Source organism: Anomaloglossus baeobatrachus, chromosome 1 (genome assembly GCF_048569485.1).
Source record: "Anomaloglossus baeobatrachus isolate aAnoBae1 chromosome 1, aAnoBae1.hap1, whole genome shotgun sequence".
NCBI lineage: Eukaryota > Metazoa > Chordata > Amphibia > Anura > Aromobatidae > Anomaloglossus > Anomaloglossus baeobatrachus.
Window position 1 is genome coordinate 759,791,627 of NC_134353.1, and position 18,424 is coordinate 759,810,050.

General features: G+C 43.3%; 1 protein-coding gene across 6 annotated transcripts in view; it reads right to left on the bottom strand.

Annotated features, from left to right (window-relative positions):
• NOS1 (nitric oxide synthase 1) overlaps nucleotides 1-18,424 on the bottom strand; it is a 672,503-nt gene that overhangs the window by 9,647 nt on the left and 644,432 nt on the right. For 5 of the 6 annotated variants that reach the window (XM_075324076.1, XM_075324084.1, XM_075324068.1 and 2 more), the window contains exons 25-28: nucleotides 17,187-17,308; nucleotides 14,763-14,911; nucleotides 11,003-11,197; nucleotides 10,174-10,292 (exon numbers count right to left, since the gene is read on the bottom strand). In XM_075324076.1, the coding sequence (XP_075180191.1) occupies nucleotides 10,174-10,292; nucleotides 11,003-11,197; nucleotides 14,763-14,911; nucleotides 17,187-17,308 (585 nt within the window). Of the gene's footprint in view, nucleotides 1-10,157; nucleotides 10,293-11,002; nucleotides 11,198-14,762; nucleotides 14,912-17,186; nucleotides 17,309-18,424 lie in introns of all 6 variants that reach the window. The other variant, XM_075324094.1, reaches the window with a different exon arrangement.

Consider the following 18,424-nt stretch of genomic DNA (forward strand, 5'->3'; position numbering starts at 1 on the left):
TGGAGTCTGACACAAGCTGACAGTGTACGCGCAATGACTACTGACGGGGGAGATCGGTCTCCTGGTAGTGCTGCCTGAAATCCACCCAAGGCTAGAGAGAGCAAAGGGGTAGCAGAGTAAGGGGACTGCCAGGGAGGTACCAGGCCAGCAAGGGTATCAGGTCCCAGTGCAGCCAAACCTGGCGGTGTGGGGCCCTTAAAGCCCACACCATACCACCACAGAGTCCGCAGCCACGTAGCGAAGAGAGGGCCCATAGTTCACAGGAGGCAAGCAGCCAGAATGACCTGGTCCAGGCTACAAGCAAACGGGCCGAAACGAGGGGAGCAGCAACTTCCCTGGGTGACCCCCGAAGGGACTGCAAGTCGGGGTCATCACAAACAACAGAAGGGCTGGAGAAAGGCGAATCAGTAGCCACCCTCACAAGTCAGCCTGAAGGACGCCTGGTTCCAGCCTGGTTCATCCCTGCTACGCCCGGGTTAATCACCCTGCCACCTACTGTGAGTAAAACCCCTGAAAGACATTCTGCTTGTGCGTGTGAGTCATTCTGCGACTTGTGGTGCCACACACTTACACAGGGCCCTGGGGCATGCCTCACTCTCGGGAGGCCACTACAACTGACTGCACCCACCATCAGCCCCAGGCATCCCTTAGTCTGCAGTGGCGGTTACCCTGACCGCAATACCGAGAGTGGCGTCACGACAATCCTAAGAAGACATCTTACTTGTGACCAGACTGTTCCATCCACGTGGAGTCCCTGAAGGTAATGCACCAGCACCAACACAACACCAGCGGGGCTTCACACAGGCTGTCAGAAGTTCTCCCAGGCTTATCTGGATAATATTGCCAGACTTGAGAGAAACACCTGCAGCATGTAGGGGAGATATTCCATCACAGTCAGCAAGCTAGCTAACCATTCAGGCGGACAAGTGCCAAATGGGGATGGCTGAGGTCCATAGATAGGACACTGAGTTGGGGGTGGTAGGATTAAGCCTGACCAAGCCAAAGTGAAACCAATAACTCTGTGACCCCAGCCCCGCAACCAGAAGCAAGCATTTTTGGGTTCAACAGAGTATTACCGGAAATTTGTCCTGGGGTACAGTATCAAAGCCAAGCCTCTGACTGATCTGACAACATAAACATTCCGATGGAAGATAGAATGGACAAAAAACCTCACCAGAAATAAAACCACCAGCCAAAAAAAAAATGGTCTAAAGATGGCAAAAGCACGCGCAGGATGCAGCCGGCCCCTTGAGATTTCTGTCCTTTGTGTCGGTGCACTCATTTGGTGCTGGGCAGCTTGCCTGATCTAATAGAAGGGCGTTATCAATAGACTGTGGCCTAGACACTGTGCATTGCGCGTACCTGTGTGACTGGCACCCTATGTTAAAATCCCATTAGTGTGTAGTTTAATGCTAGCAACCGCCCCCTCCTGACATATTAGGCTGTGGGTGGTTGTTCTACTGGTATTCTACACCTGTGTAACTCCAACCTTTATAATGGGGGGCCGTCTGCATCCTACGTGTGTTTTTGCCATCCTTTGACCATTTTTTTTTGGCTGGTGGTTTTATTTCTGTTGAGTTATTTTTGTATAATATTTTCTGAATTATGTCCTTTAGTGAGTTTTTTTGGCAGATAGAATGGACCAACCTATAATGACAGCCTTTTGTACAGCTCAAATAAGCCCTGGCTGGGGCCCCTGTGCTAGCTATGGCCAATTATACTAAGAGATGTCTGGTGCAAACTGATGCATCAGAACGTGGGTTGGGCATTGTTCTTAGTTACGTAGATGGCACAGGACAGGAACACCCAGTGGCGTATCTTTCATGGAAACTGGTAGACTGAGAGAAAGTGTACACCAACATAAAAAAGGAATGCCTGGCCATTGTCTGGGCACTGAAGAAACTGTTACCCTATATGTATTGGAAGGTAATCACTGTAGTAACGGACCACAATCCATTGACCTGCTGGGGGAGAATAGGCGATTGTTACAACAGAGTCTGGCATCCAACTATTCAACTGTACTGTTTCTCAGGAGAAACTACAGCAATGTTGGTGGCCTATCGAGACAAACTGAGGAAGCTCCTAACCCCAGTAATTGTCACCAGAAAGGGGATAGTCAACCTCATCAACTGGAGCTTAGGGCTTCTTGTGCTGAAAAAGTGGGGGAGAAGTGTGAGGAGCTGACTGCAGACTAAAAACTATTATACCAATGGACATAGAGTGCAGTCCAAGGCTCTAGGGTATGCACACTTTGGCCAGCATGAAACACTAGTTACGTTGATCTAATTGTTGTTTTCATTGTTTTATTAGATATATCTTTGCTTGTCAGTTTAAGGTACACAGAAAGCCAGCCACATGATTGGAAATTAGAGTATAGCAATCATTCCATTACTCTTCTAACACTAGTGCGATCCTCGCATGACACTCGGCTCACACTGGCATGTGATTGGACCTCAGCTGCGGGGGACGGGCCGGCACTGAGGAGGGGCGGGCCAGCACTGCAGAGGAGAGGGAGGGATTTATCTCCCTCTCTCCTCCGTAGCTGGCTACTGACATTCTCGCACTGAACGCGCGGTACACCGGTGTACCGCGAGTGCAGTGCGATCTTTCTCTCGTCCCATAGACTTGAATGGGTGCGAGAGAAAGAGTCTCGCATTACAGTCACAGCATGCTGCAATTGTTTTCTCGGTCCGATTGGGGCCGAGAAAATAATCTCTCATGGGTGCTGGGACATAGGTTAATATTGGTCCAAGTGGAATGTGATGTTTTATCGCATTCCACTTGGTCCGATTTTCATGCCATGTGGCTTAAGGCCACATCACACTTAGCAACATCGCTAGCAACATCGCTGCTATGGAACAACTTTTGTGACGTAGCAGCGATGTTGCTAGTGATGTCGCTGTGTGTGACATCCAGCAACAACCTGGCCCCTGCTGTGAGGTCGCTGGTTGTTGCTGAATGTCCTGGGCCATTTTTTAGTTGTTGCTCTCCCGCTGTGAAGCACACATCGCTGTGTGTGACAGCGACAGAGCAACAACTAAATGTGCAGGCAGCAGGAGCTGGCTTCTGCGGACGCTGGTAACCACGGTAAACATAGGGTAACCAAGAAGCCCTTACCTTGGTTACCCGATGTTTACCTTCGTTACCAGCGTCCGCCGCTCTCAGCTGTCAGTGCCGGCTCCCTGCTCTCTGCACACGTAGCCACAGTACACATCTGGTAATTAACCCGATGTGTACTGTGGCAAGGAGTGAAGAGAACAGGAGCCGGCACTGACAGCTGAAAGTGGCGGACACTGGTAACGAAAGTAAATATCGGGTAACCAAGGTAAGGGCTTCTTGGTTACCCGATGTTTACCGTGGTTACCAGCGTCCGCAGAAGCCGGCTCCTGCTGCCTGCACACGTAGCAGAGTACACATCGGGTAATTAACCCGATGTGTACTGTGGCTAGGTGTGCAGGGAGCCAGTTCTAAGCGGTGTGCGCTGGTAACCAAGGTAAATATTGGGTTGGTTACCCGATATTTACCTTAGTTACCAAGCGCAGCATGCTTCCACGCGGCGCTGCTGGCTGGGGCCTGGTCACTTGTTGTTGGTGAGATCTGCCTATGTGACAGCTCACCAGCAACCGGTGTAGCGACGCTCCAGCGATCCCTGCCAGGTCAGGCTGTTGGTGGGATCACTGGAGCGTCACTTAGTGTGACATCTCACCAGCGACCTCCTAGCAACTTAGCAGCGATCCCTATCAGGTTGTATCGTTGTTGGGATCGCTGGTAAATTGTTTAGTGTGACTGGGCCTTTAGACCTAAAGGCCCAGTCACACACAACGACTTACCAGCGATCCCGAAAACGATGTGACCTGATAGGGATCGCAGGTAAGTCGCTGGGAGGTCGCTGGTGAGATGTCACACAGTCAGATCTTACCAGCGATGCAGGAACAATACAGGTCGCAGTAGCAACCTGTATAACGATCTTAGCAGTCACTGTGACCCTGTCACACAGTGTCAAACACAGCGATGTGTCCTGCCCAGCAGGACATCGCCTTTGAAGAAAATAGCCTGGACCATTCTGCAACGACTAGAGATCTCACAGCAGGGGCCTGATCGCTGGTAGATGTCACACATAACGAGATTGCTAACGGGATCGCTACTGCATCCCGGAAACCGTGACTCAGCAGCGATCTCGCTAGCGATCTCGTTATGTGTGACGGTACCTTAAGTGTCACAGGGATCTCAATTAAGCCATTGTTCTCCTAGCCACTAGTTATGTGTACATTGACTGTAGACTCAGTGGAGCTGTCACCACAGGAGGTCTCACATGCAGTCCCATGCGAGGGGCTCAGCCTCAGAAAAATTCCTCCACCAATGCAATTAGCTTGGGGTACTGCATTCCATACTGGCATTTCATTTTGGCTAGCTACCTGGTGCTGCTGCAAGACTATGGATGGAAAAATAAAATAATACCATCATTAACCAGCCTAGGTGATTAATACAACCCACAACCTCAATTTATAATACTTTTCCACCACCATGGCATGTTATGGGGACCGCTTTCCCATAACCTGTCAAGGTGGTGGGAAAGTAACCATAACCTGTCTGGATGATGGGAAGGGTGTACTCACTGGTTGTCATCTGGGCCGGCTCCAGGTTTTTGTGGGCCCCGAATGAAAGAGTCTCAGTGGGCCCCATGCACAAGCAGACATGCACATACAGATACGTACACATACAGGAATACATTACATGCATATACATATTTAAAGAGAAATTCAGAAAAACACATATAAAGGGACAAATCCATACATAGTCATATACACTGACATACATACACACACATAATACATACACACACAGACATTTTTAATATGACAGCAGCCTCCCCCACCTTCCCCACTTGTCTCCAGTCCAGCTCCTCCTGGGCATGTGACTGTGCTGCGCTGATTGGTGACCATGGTGGCCATCACTAACAGACATGGCCGCATACAGAGCACAAATGACACTGCTGTATATACATTACAGGAGGGGCTGGGGACATACACATTACTGGGGAGGGCGCTATACAGAAATGGAGAGGCATACAGCTCCAGAGGGGGGGATATAGCTCTGAGGGGTATACAGCACTGGTGTGGAAGAGACTTTGGGTGATATACTGTACTGGGGTGGAGGGGACCTACAGCTCTGGGGAGTATAGTAGTATGCAGCCCCCACATTCCTCCATGTAATATAATGCACCCATATTGCTCCATATAATTTAATGCAGCCTCATATTACTTCATATAATGCACCCACATATTCCTCCATATAGTGTTATGCAGCACCCATAGTCCTCCATATAGGATAATGCACCAAATATTCCTCCATATAAGATAATGCACCCTAGATTGCTCCACATAATATAATGCAGTCTCATATTCCTCCATATAGTGCATTATTATATATATTATATTGTAGCCTCATGTAGCAACATTATGCAGCCCCTATGTAGCAGCATTGTGCAGCCCGCATATAGCAGCATTATGGAGCCCTCACATAGCAGCATTATGCAGCCCTCATGTAGCAGCATTATGCAGCTCCCAAGTAGCAGCATTATGCAGCCCCATAGTCATCTGACCATCATGATATACATACTCACGTCTCCTCATTCCCCTGTCTTCTCTGGTTTCCTCAGTGTGGCCACTGTTCTGCCGCTCTGACAGATCAGGACACAGGCGTGCACAATAATGATATCATCGCGCTCCACTGAACTGAACTGTCAGAGGCAGAGCGTAGACAGACACAGCAGGAGAATGATGAGAGAGACAGCACGCTGCTGCCTCTATCATCATTGCTCTCAATTGTATCGCCATCTGCGATGCTGATACAATTGATTGTGCGATCTTCAGCGTTGGGCTGCAGAATGGGGTGGGGCCAGTGCAGCGCTGGCACCAGACCCCCCTGACTCACAGACTCCAAAGCGCCACGTGGCCTGCTGCCATTGGAGGTACGCCACCCTGCCATCTGCGAGTGGGCCCCCTTGGCGGTCCAGGGCCCCGAACTTACCCAGGTGCGCCGGGTGCGGACGCCGGCCCTGTTGTGTGGGTGATGGGAAAATGGTCCCCATCACTTGTCAAGGGAGTGAGGAACGGCCTCCTGCAGATGGTCAGGGTGATGGGAAAGTTGCACCCATAACCTGTCCAGATGATGGGAAGGGTGTACCCACCAGTTGACAGGGGTATGGGAAAGCGGTTCCCATAACCTGCCAAAGTGGTGGGAATGTATTTCCCATAGCCGGTCTGGGTAATGGGAAAGTCGTACCCATAGCTTGTCCGTAGGGCAAAGTTGAACCCTCTGTCTGTCAGGAGGATGAGACAGCAGTACCCATCACCTGTCAGAATAGGAAGCATTTACCACAACCTGCCAAATTGAGGGACATCTGTTGCCCACAGCTTGTCAGGGTGGTGGAAAAGTTGTATCCCCAGCCTGTCAGTATGACAGGAAAGTGTTGTCCCCAGCCAGACAGGATGATGAGATGGTGTCGTTATTCCCTGGAGAGACGGCTTGCGTAGCTGTTGTCACTCGCAGCCTGAGTGCATGGAGTGCAGGCAACGCACTGCCTTCCGTGCCCTCATACACCAGAGGAATAACAGAACCCGGTGCTGAACCAGAACAGGGCCTAGAAGGTCCCTCTGGAGGTGGGGCCTTAATGCTTCATCTGGCTACCTCGTGTCAGGGGTTGCAGACTGCTCTACCAGTAGGTATCAGTCTTGAGGTGCTGGGTGACCCCACAGAGGTGAATGTTTCTGAATCTGAAAGAGAGAGGTTCCTGTGGGATCCAGGGGAGATTACGGATGGGCACACGGGGAACCATAGGAATGTGCTACCCCTAGCGCCCTCTAAAGGGGGAAGGTGTGAGGATTATGCTGAGAAATATTATGGGAATATGACAAAGGTCAGTCAGATGTCACTGCACATCCAACCAACCACTTGCCCAGCAGCCCAAAGAAATCATCCTGCTCTGCCCCAGAGCCAAATGGTGGAGGTAACAAATCCAATTAGGACAGTTCCTGAGTAGGCGCAAGCCCCCTGCTAACAAGCAGGTAGAGGGGCGTGTTATGATCTGGTAACCGTGGACAATCACGAAAAATCCCATTAATCAGGAAAAAACAAAACCACAAGAGTAGTTGGAAACTAAGTTGACCGCAATCCCCTATATATCGGACAACACTAGAAGTAGCAGTGGCATGTTCCTAACACACCTAGACACATCGTCACTGCCGGAGAAACTAGCTACACCTCAAAGATAGAAATGAGGAATCCTAACTTGCCTCGGAGTAGTCTTCAAAGGAATAGCAAGCCCTCAACATGTAAACAACGGTGATATAAGAATACACAATACACAGATAGAAAATATAGATCAGCAAAGGTGAGGCCCGACTTACTAGATAGAACAGGACAGGACCGATAACTGATTGCGGCCAGCAAAAAATACCAAACTCCTTGTAGGAAAAAAGATCTGAGACCACTGGGTCTCTCCCCCACTATATCAAGTGCTCTTGTGCCAGAGACTTTATGTAGAACTGCAGATATAATGGGAAGAAAAAAAATCACAGAACAAATAATATTTTAAAGTGCAAATACTACAAACATGAACAGGGAGCAAGCTCCCTTTCTTGCTGGAGGAATTGCTCTGCTCACAAAAGCATAAAGACAGATCCTCACATACAAGAAACCAGGTTCAGAACCAAATGGAATAAGCAGAAACACTCTTAAGTGCAAACCCAGCAATTAAGCACAAAAACAGTAAACTTATCTGGAGTAGATTTGGGCACCGAATAAACGGATAAAATAGAAGGGAAAACTCCCAGCCATCTTCAGAAGCAGGCAGGAAACATTATCACTGGCGGCCGCCAAGTAGAAAATGCTCTCCTAAATAGACAAAGCAATCTGCAATAGGATTTCTTGGATTCCCAATTAATTAATTCACCTGTTGAATCACAGATTCAAACTCAGCTTCATTACCATTCCTGGCCACCAGAGGGAGCTCCACACCAGCACCAACTCGGATGACATTCACAACAGGGGCGGGGAACTGCATGATTCAGCAAATCTTTAAAGGATAAGTCCAGGCTGGATGGAGCCATTAAAAGAGTTACAATATTGGGGAGTTTGTCACTTCCACAAATAAGATAGGCATATTTTCAGATTCCTGACAGCAAGACGCACGTCACACACTTTTCTGCTAAACTGTGAGATGTGCGTAGCAACCAATAATTAATAACTAAGTGTAAGAAGACCATAGGCACCCCGAGTTTCCTATCTATGGATAGATCAAATAATTTTAATGGTCATATCTTCCGTGTGAGACTATCAGGGGCTGATATGAGGAAAAGTGAAAATCTATATTTCCCTGGATAGTAAAAGGCCAGCCCAGACTTAGGTCACCAGGTGGGAGGGGACATGGAATACGCAGGAATTCATAACCTCAGAGTGAACATCTCGTGGGTGTTCTTCTCTAGGTGGTCATGTGCGATAGACATGTGAGAAGTCCCAAGAAACTTGTGGCTCCACAGCGACCACCTGTGAAAGCCAGCACCAGGCTTAATTACAAAGGAACAAAATATCTGATCCATCTGTTTGTAGGCACATCTTATCTGTAAATGTAGTTCTGACATATATATTCTGTAAATCTCATCTTGTATACAGTGTATTATCTAGTGTGCCATTAAGGCGATTCATTATAAAATTTAATTTTGAGCTGTTTCTTTTATCTTGATTCCCAAATTCCATGTCTGTGAGCTCGGCTTAGTTTTACATGCTACCCAGGCTTGTTTCTGGGCCGATATTGTCCTGCTAACAGACCAGGCATATATCTAATGAGGAATTGGCGACAGACTACCAAACTAATTCTGTTCCACTGGTGCTAGGGGAAAGTTCCTGTTGGCTTGTCGGGGTTGTGGTAAAGCTGGGCGACGCACCGTTGGTTGTCCGGCCTACTCGGTTCCCTTTCCCATGCCTCCCCATGCCCGCGGGAACAGGAGGTGTCAGTGCTGCATTGTAGAATGTCACGTGTTGGCAGAAGTGACTTGGTCGTATTGCATGGTTCCAACGTATTAGAGATGCCAGGATGGGGCTGCAAAATGAGGTTTGGTCACAGATTGACAGGGTCGCAACCGAGCGGAAAGACGTCTGAGTGGCCCGGCCTGTCACAGATGGTTTTCGGTTTTGCTTTAGTTTTTATACTTAGTACATTTGGGGGAGGAATCACTCCCTTTTGGGCTGTGCATTTTGTCTATTTAGCTTTACACAGACAGATGTAAAACACCCTTGTTTAGGTCTTCTTCTGCCCCTGTCTATTTTGAGGCCTCCTGGTAAATAGCGAGATGAATTAAAAGAGCTGGGGACCATCTTGATTGGGTACACCTTGTCACGGTGACTTTTACTTTTATGCGATCAACATAATGTCAACTAAGTACCCACTGTTATTTACATGTATTACTGCTAATTGTTTACTTTATAGTGATGGGCGAATACTAACTATTTGTATTCGGATTATTTGTAATAAATCCCAAAGTACTGGAATAGTACTCTTTTACCATTCTCCCTATACCAAAAAAACCATGTGATAATATGGTCTCATTGTTCTAATGTTATTATTCTTCTTGTCTGGTTTGTAATACATATATTGTATTTACACTCTGCTTCTATTGAACTCTGAATTTTTAGTTATGCATTTATTTAGATCTATTAGCCGGATATCATGGTCATTGAGCTTTTCCTGGTGGGAGGGTATATATAGCTTTTAATCATTTGTATGGATATGTTTCTATGAGTAAGAACCCCCTGAGGGTGTCCATGGTTTTACCATTTGCCATCCTATTAAATGAAGAAATAAGAGTGAATTTTATTTTTAAGTGGGACGTGATGCCGGACTTTTCCCTTTTTTTGCACAAGGAATAGTATTCGGTAAGCATTATCCAAACATGAATAGTTACTATTCACCCATCACTATTTACTGATTGTATGGTATTTATTGTGTTTATTCTAGGTTCTGTCTGTTAAAGGCCACTGTGTGAATGTGCACCTATACATTGCACCTATACTAACAAGCATGCTGCCACAGTTTTTTGGTTTTATCAATAACTTAGTTGCAACTATAAATTGAAAAAATGTCACAAATTTCTACAAACCTAGCTCGCTACTCACTCATCTGAGTCCTTTTTGCTTTCTTCAATAAATGCAATTGATTCAGATCTCAGACGATTTGTGACCTCATATGTCCGTAGAGTCACTCCAAAGATGTCTTCATGATATCTGTTATCATCCTAAAAACAAATGACAATAATATTATGACAAATCTGGTGTCACTAAGAAGGTTTTACCAGACTCAGACTTATGTTCTCTTGTACTACTTCTATATGTTGAATTCTTTTGCAATAAAACGTACAAAAAAGTCTGCATTATTATTGGATGCATGTGTAAGAATCACAACTTATACAACACTGCCTTCTGCTGGTCACAAGTCATACTGTTCTACAATGTATTGTGCAATGTTATTTGGAAATACTGTCTATCTGCAACTGATATTTGATCTCCTTTTACCAACGTTACCATTTCTACTCCTTAACGCTTTATTTGATCATTGTAATATGCTTGTATGTATATATATATATATATATATATATATATATTTATAAAAAAAAATGCATAAACATTATTAACCTATTGAGAACCACTGGCAATTTGTGTCATGGTGGCTGACAAAAACACACAAGAAAATTCCAGTTAATATTAAACAGCATTTACATAAAACTTACATAAATTTACGTATCTTATCTATGCAACTACCTAATTTTATAGTATAATCTCTTTCTATATAACATTATATTCAAATATTGCAAAGCACGGAAGTAGGAAGAAAGAACCGTGAAATTAGTGAACCAAGAAGGGCAATTATAATACAAACCCTATACCAGCAGATTGGATCACCCTGAAGTGGAGCTGTATACAAAGTTGGTAGTTATCGATCACTCACCCTCAGTTTACTGACGAAGGCTCCTGCCTCTTCAGCACTCATATTTCCACGTTGTTTTACAATCTGTTGAAGACTTTTAAGAACATCTCCAGCCATAGTGACGTCACCGCACACATATACGTGGCCTCCCTGATCCTTCAGGGCTTTGAAGGTCACGTCCGAGAGCTGTTCACGCAATACATCTTGCACATATTTCTTAAATAAAGTATAAAAAAGACATGTTTAAAGCCATACTTAAATGTTTTGCTTTTTAAAATATATTAGGTAGGTATACCTCAATGAAATTCTGACTAAAGTGCTTTTTTGATCATATACGTCAGGTTTTCAGTAGAGTGTTGCAAATAGTGAAATATTCGGGTTCGGATTGTTTGTACTGAATACCTAGTACTATTCCAGTATTTGTCATGAATAACGAACCTAATGCAAATTAATGAGGAACCTGAGCATTATTCTGGAAAATCTTCAAGAAAAATACTCGGATTCTACATTGACTTGACTTAGATTCGTTTTTTGTGACGAATACTAGAAGAGTACTAGGAAATACAGAGTAGTGAATTCAGCAACTTGGTCCAAAAAATATATAGATAAAAATCTCTCCTTATTAATGTGTAAACATTAAAAATTAGTCCATATGGGTCACAAAAGATAACAGACCTGGTCTGGTTTATTTTTCCTTGCACGGTTCCAAACTAGTGGTCTCTTGGATCAGGTGAGCTGGAACAAAATTTTTTTTTTCCTTAGAATAGTACTAGGTATTCAAATACCATAATCCGAACCCTGATATACATTTCGCACATCTCTAGTCGCGTTAAGGCTGGAATATGCAGTTTTTCGTGCTTATTTTTAGCTAAAACTAATTGTGAAGTCAAAATAAATGGGGAATATAAATTAAGCAATGATGTGTTCCCTTTCAGATGAATCCATTTATAGATTTGGCTCAAAAATTGCATTGAACACATTACAGATGTACAGGGTGGGCCATAAGTATGGATACACCCTGAAAAAATGGAAGTGGTTGCTGATATCACCTTACCGTTTGTGGCATATTAGTACATGGGAGGGGCAAAACATTTGAGGTTGGGTGACGCCCATGGAGGCCATCTACAAAGCCGCCATTTTGAATTCAACTTTAATTTTTTCAATGGGAAGGGGGTCATATGACACATCAAAAATATAGAGAATTGCACAAGAAAAACAATGGTGTGCTCATTTTAACGTAGCTTTATTCATTATCGAGTTACTGATACGTTTGTGACATGGAACAACGACAGTAAATGACTAAAGCATGTGCTCAAAGTGCTGCCCATCGTGTTGAATTGTCAACACGATTCTCTTCTCCCACTCCTGAGTCCTGATACACCAAGAGCAATACCGCAGATCCAGGATCCAGGATGTGGGGCACCTGAAACAATAGATACAAGAGGCCTGTGGTAGCATTTCTTCTACGGTATTTATTGGGTTACTGTCGTTGTTCCATGTCACAAATGTGTCAATAACTCGATAATGAATAAATCTACATTAAAAATAAGCACACCATTGTTTTTCTTGTGCAATTCTCTTTGTGTTTGATGTGTCACATGACCCCCTTTCCCATTAAAAAAATTAAAGTTGAATTCAAAATGGCAGCTTTGCAGATGGCCTCCATGGGCATCACCCAACTTCAAATGTTTTGCCCCCACATGTACTAATATGCCACAAATGGTAAGGTGATATCAGCAACCACTTCCATTTTATCAGGGTGTATCCATACTTATGGCCCACCCTGTACTTCTATATGTGCCCCTGGTATGTACTGTGTAATAGCTGTGTGTGACAGGAAAATGGTGTGATCATACCACAGCTCCTCGGCAGGAGAGGACGCAAAGAGAAAGTACAGATCTCACAGCATGGGACCATAGCTGATTCTTTTTGTGAAGTAAAACATTTCCCTACCTATTTTTTAAAAAATATTTGACCTCATAGAAAGAATATTTTGCGATCTTGTGCTGTTATATCTGTACACGTTTTTACTTCCTTCCCGACCCTGGAGCTGTAGTATGATCAGACCATGTCCCTGTACGGTTAGACACAGCCATTACACAGTACACAGCAGGGACACATAAGATTATGTCAGTACAGGAACTTTTTTTAAACCCATCTAATTAATATTCCAAGATCTAGTAATGAAAATGAACTTTGTTCGTGGAACAACCACTTTAAAGCATTAAATGTCACATCTGTAATGTGATGTTCAGTTATTACAGTGTAATTTGTCCCTCAAAGCATATTCCTCTTTTCTTTTATGACTGTTCACATACTGCTAAAGAAGTGCATTTAAAAAAAGTAGTGGGAGGGAGTTTTTCATGTCAGTCATAATGGAAACATCATAACTGCGGACAAAATCTGCTGCAAGAAGATTGAGCAGCACCTATCTAATGCCACTCATCCATGTATAATGTAAACTATGTTGTCTATACAAATATCATAAATAGATATGTAAATGGACATTTTGTAGAAAAATACTCTATTTTTTTGCCACCAAGAACATTTTTAGTGATCACATATTTCAAATATATTCTAAATCAGGGGTGGGCAATTAATTTTTCTGAAGAACCGCAGGAGAGACTATGACTGGTGTGGAGGGCCGAACCAGTAAGCTGAAATGAATTCTGATCAATATTAATATTAACATTCCTTACAATAATTACTTTATAGATATATTAATTATATTACTTCATATTGAGCAGAATTGTGTATGCTGACATCCCCATATATACTATATCAGCCCTAACACAGCCCCCTTTTTTTACAATTTGAGCCACCAAACAGCCCCCTCCATAAAGTATGAGCTTCCACATAACTCCCTATATACATTATGAGCCCCCCACATAGCTAACTTATATTCCATATGAACCCCCACATATCTCCTTGTATATAATATGAGCCCCAGCATAGCCTCTCTATGTATAGTGTGAGCCCTCACATCGCTCCCTATATAAAGTAGGAGCCTCCCCGTTAGCACCTATATATACAGTGACCCCTCACATAGCCTCTCTATATATATTGAGCCCCCACATAGCTCCTCTATATAGAGTATGAACCCCCACATAGCCTCTCTGTATACAGTATCAGCCCCCACACAGGCTCCTAAATATAGCTTGAACCCTCATAGCCTCCTATTTACATTATAAGCACCACATAGCCTCCTACTCCAATATACTTTAAGAGCCACATACAGCCCCTATATAGAATATAACCCCTTACATAGCCTTCTATATACATTATGAGCTCCACATAGCCTCCTATATGCATTATGAGCCCCACATCGCCCCCTTTAAACTCATATATATATATATATATATATATATATATATTAATATATATATATATATATATATATATATATATATATATATTATGAGCCCAGCATAGAACTCACACAGTATGACGTGCTGATGTGACATCATAGCGTCTACTGTCTTACACGCTGATTGCGGGAAGAAGGAGGCGGCAGCACCCTTCACAAATGTATTCACCGTTATCTGAATCCTGAGGATGCAGATAGCGGTGACATCAGGTGGCAGGCAGCAGTGGCGGAGGCTATGGTATGGTGCACAGGCCACTATTTTCAACCCTTCAGCTGTGTCGGTCCACTGGCCAGACTTGAACAGTCAGAGGGCTGGATGTGCCTCCAGGCCACACTTTCCTCAGTTCTATTCTAAAGGAACTATATTATTTACAATATTTTAGTACAAAACTAGGAAATCCCACATTTAAATACCTTTGGTTTATTCGGTTCTCGGGAATATGCTGTAAACAGTTCTTTAAAAACTCCTTTGTTCTTTGCAAGCATTGCCTCTTCTTTGTAGATATGATCAATCTTTGATTCCCGACATCCAAACACAAGGATCATTGGACAGGGTTTCAGTCCTAAAAATATGTATTTTAATCAGCTAAACATAAGCAGTAAGCTAAAGTAACCCTGATGAAGCTTGTTTAGGGGCGAAACATGCCAGGAGGAGAGAGGGGATAGGGATCTTATGTGTTATGCTATAATGTTATCAATTATGTTAGTTGTCCCTTGCAAAATTAAGGTGGTACGCACTACAGATACACCACCAACATAACTATGAGAGTTTGGAGATACTACCCTCAATTAGATAGTAATATTGGAAAATCCACACTTTAAGGACTCAGTCCATAAGTTGCAATTTAATAATTTATTTGGTGTCAAGTGTATCACATCATTCATTTAAATAATACATAATGAAAGTAATGTTTTAATCATTTCAATGTATATAATGGAAAAAGAGTACATTTTTTACAAGCATTTGTACAATAATAATTTTTACATGCATGTTGTACACCCTAAGGCCATATCAGGGTGTGAATCCTGTTTTTATTCACTACTGTGGATAGGCACAGGCCAACTATGGCAGCAGTGCCCAACTCTTGCTATAAATTCAAAATTAAAAAAGTTGTCTGGTCTTGTGACGTTGTATAGATGTGGTCACATGCCAACTAGAAATGCTCGGCCCCACTTAGTTCACTTGCATTGAGAATTAAGCACATCTAGTCGGTATGTGGCTTGTTATCACGTAACTGCCCACTGCCAACACTGTCAGAATTCAGAAGTCTGCATTCACTTGTAGTGACATTTGATTTTTATTACAAGACTGGACAACCTTTTTCAGGGAGAGCATGGAGTGCTGATCTATAGTGGTCCTACAGATGCAAAAAGAGTCGTCTGACAAACAGGTGCTTATGGATATGTTTGCTGTGTGTTACAAGCAATGTATGAAAACCCGGCATTCTATAGAATACCTAGGCAATGTATACAATCCCTGTCGTTTTCAGGCAAGGTATGAAATATCTGCGTTGTTCTATACTTTTCATAGCCATTACATAAAATGTCTAGGTATAATAAAGAATGACAAGAACTGCTCAGGGAAAGTCTGATGTAATTATACGGCACAGCAATTCACCCAAAACAGTAAATGGAAGTCTGCTGCTACGGCACAGCAAGCACATTACTTCATTCCAGAAAGCATACAGGGTGGTCCGTCCAAAAGTAGTAGGTGGACAGGCAGCAGATGTGTGAAACTGGCTCAGTTGCCCTTAGCAACCAGATTCCACTTTTCAGCCCTTAACAACCAATCAGATTCCACTTTTCATTCCTCACAGACTCTTTGGAAATATGAAAGGTGGAATCTGATTGGTTGCTAATGTTAAGGGCATCTGAGCCAGTTTCACAGATTTGCTGCTGCCTGCTCTGTCCACCTACCTTTGGACGGAGCACACCCCTGTAGTATTCTACACTCCGCCTGTTTGTCATTTAGGTATTCTATAGAATGACTAGGAAATGTATGAACATCTGATGCATTACATACTTTGACGACCCATTTCCGGCATTGTATACATTGCCTAGGTATTCTATAGAATACCTGTTTTTACACATTGCTGGTAACATATGCATTAGCAGCTTTCCCAGTTTACATGACTATCATGCAACAAGCGTGGTGAGCGCCTTCAGACCAACTGAAGTCTGATGCACAATGAAAAACACACCTCAAAAACACCACAGACAAGGGGGACATCAGGGAAACAATAACTACAGTGGGCCATGGGACTAGTGAGAGGGAAAATGGACACCTCCTATCCTCACCTTTAGTTGTCCCTACTCTCCTAGCCAGTCCCTTACAGTCTCACCAACTATCGCTGAGCAGCACCCTGAGTCCCTAGGAAATGCTAGCGATGCCCTGGCTAGTGAAAGGCGGGTGAGGTTCACTAGACCCACCACTGCACTAATACAACAAGAGGGTAGGGGAGACAAACAGAGGATAAACAACCAAAATGGAGAGGATACGACTTCAAGAGAATCCACAGCAGCTCCTTTCACCAAGGCGGCTTGTATACAAATGGCTTTGTATAGTCCCAAAGCTTACTGGGAGACCTAACTATTTAAACACAAGGGGTGTGTCTACAAAGCAGGTGCAGCTGACCTAAACTGCAGGAGAGCTGCTATCAGAAAAAACGTTTGGCAAACATATATAGTAGTACAGTGAAGCGATCATATGGGGTGGTTGCTATTTACCTATTTTCCATGAAAATACACATGAATATGGAAAGAGTAAACCATACAATGCAGAGTGAACATAGATCTATGGGAATGATACATTTGCATGGATGCTGATAAAAATCTTACCTTTATGCTGCATGTCATAGAGGCGTTGTTGCCAAAAACTTCTAAAGGGTGCAATTCCAGTCCCAGGACCAACTAGGATACAGGGCACATGTGCTTCCTGTGGCATTTGGAAACTGGGTGCTCTAATGATAAGGAATAAATATTGAGAACATCTTAAAATTGGTATTCATCTTATACTATTGTGCATCATTATACAATACATAGTCAGTCTGCACGGTAATTAGAGTTTTCTAGCCTGTTCTGTATAGTATGCTATGTTATACCTTAATAAGATCTCAATGCAGCATATAAGTTTATCATAGCTAGTGCTAGTTATTCATCCAAAAGTAGTTAAAATGGCCGCTCTACGGCACTGGGGTATTATGGGTAAATTGCTCAGGGCCACAACTGAATAAAGTATTTTCTGCCAGTGTCCAGGTCAGTTTACTTTAGACGTGATGTATTCACTTGGTACATACCAGAGCCTGTAGTAGGTCAATTGGCATTTTTATCATTTGGTTTGTGTGTCCTTGTAATAGAATGGAATTATGTACAATCCCAATTCGAAAAAATGTAAAACACTGTAAAAAAAATCTTAAGAAAACAAGAATACAATGATTTGGAAATATCTCATAGTCATATTTTATTCACAACAAAACAGAACTTAGAACACAGATCTTAAGGTGAAAGTCAGATATTTTTACAATTTATTTGAAAATTTTTGAAATTAATGGCAACAACACACCTCAAAAAAGTTGGGACAGGACCATGTCTACCATTGTCTAGCATCCCCTCTTTTTCTTTTTTTTTACAAGAGTCTGTAAACTTCTGGGACGTGAGGAGACCAATATCTGGAATTTTGGGAAAAGAGTGTTGTCCCATTCTTATCTAATGTAGGATTCTTCCTGCTCAACAACTGTTTGTTTTCATAATAGGCCAAATGTTTTCTATTGGTGAAAGGTCCAGACTGCAGGTGGCCAGTTCACACAAACTCTTTTTCTGTAAATCCATGCTGTTGTGATGGATGCAGTATGAGATTTAGCATTGTTTTGGTGAAATATAGAGGCCTTACCTGAAAGAGACATTGGTTGGGTGGGAGCATAGGTTGTAAAAATACCTGCCAACTGTATATAATGCTCTACACTTATTGTAACTTTCAATATGTGTAAGGCTATGTGTCCACGGGAGAATGTAGCTGCGGATTTTTCTGCATCAAAATCCGCAGCTTTCCCGCAAAATCCGCACCTTTTCAAAGGTGC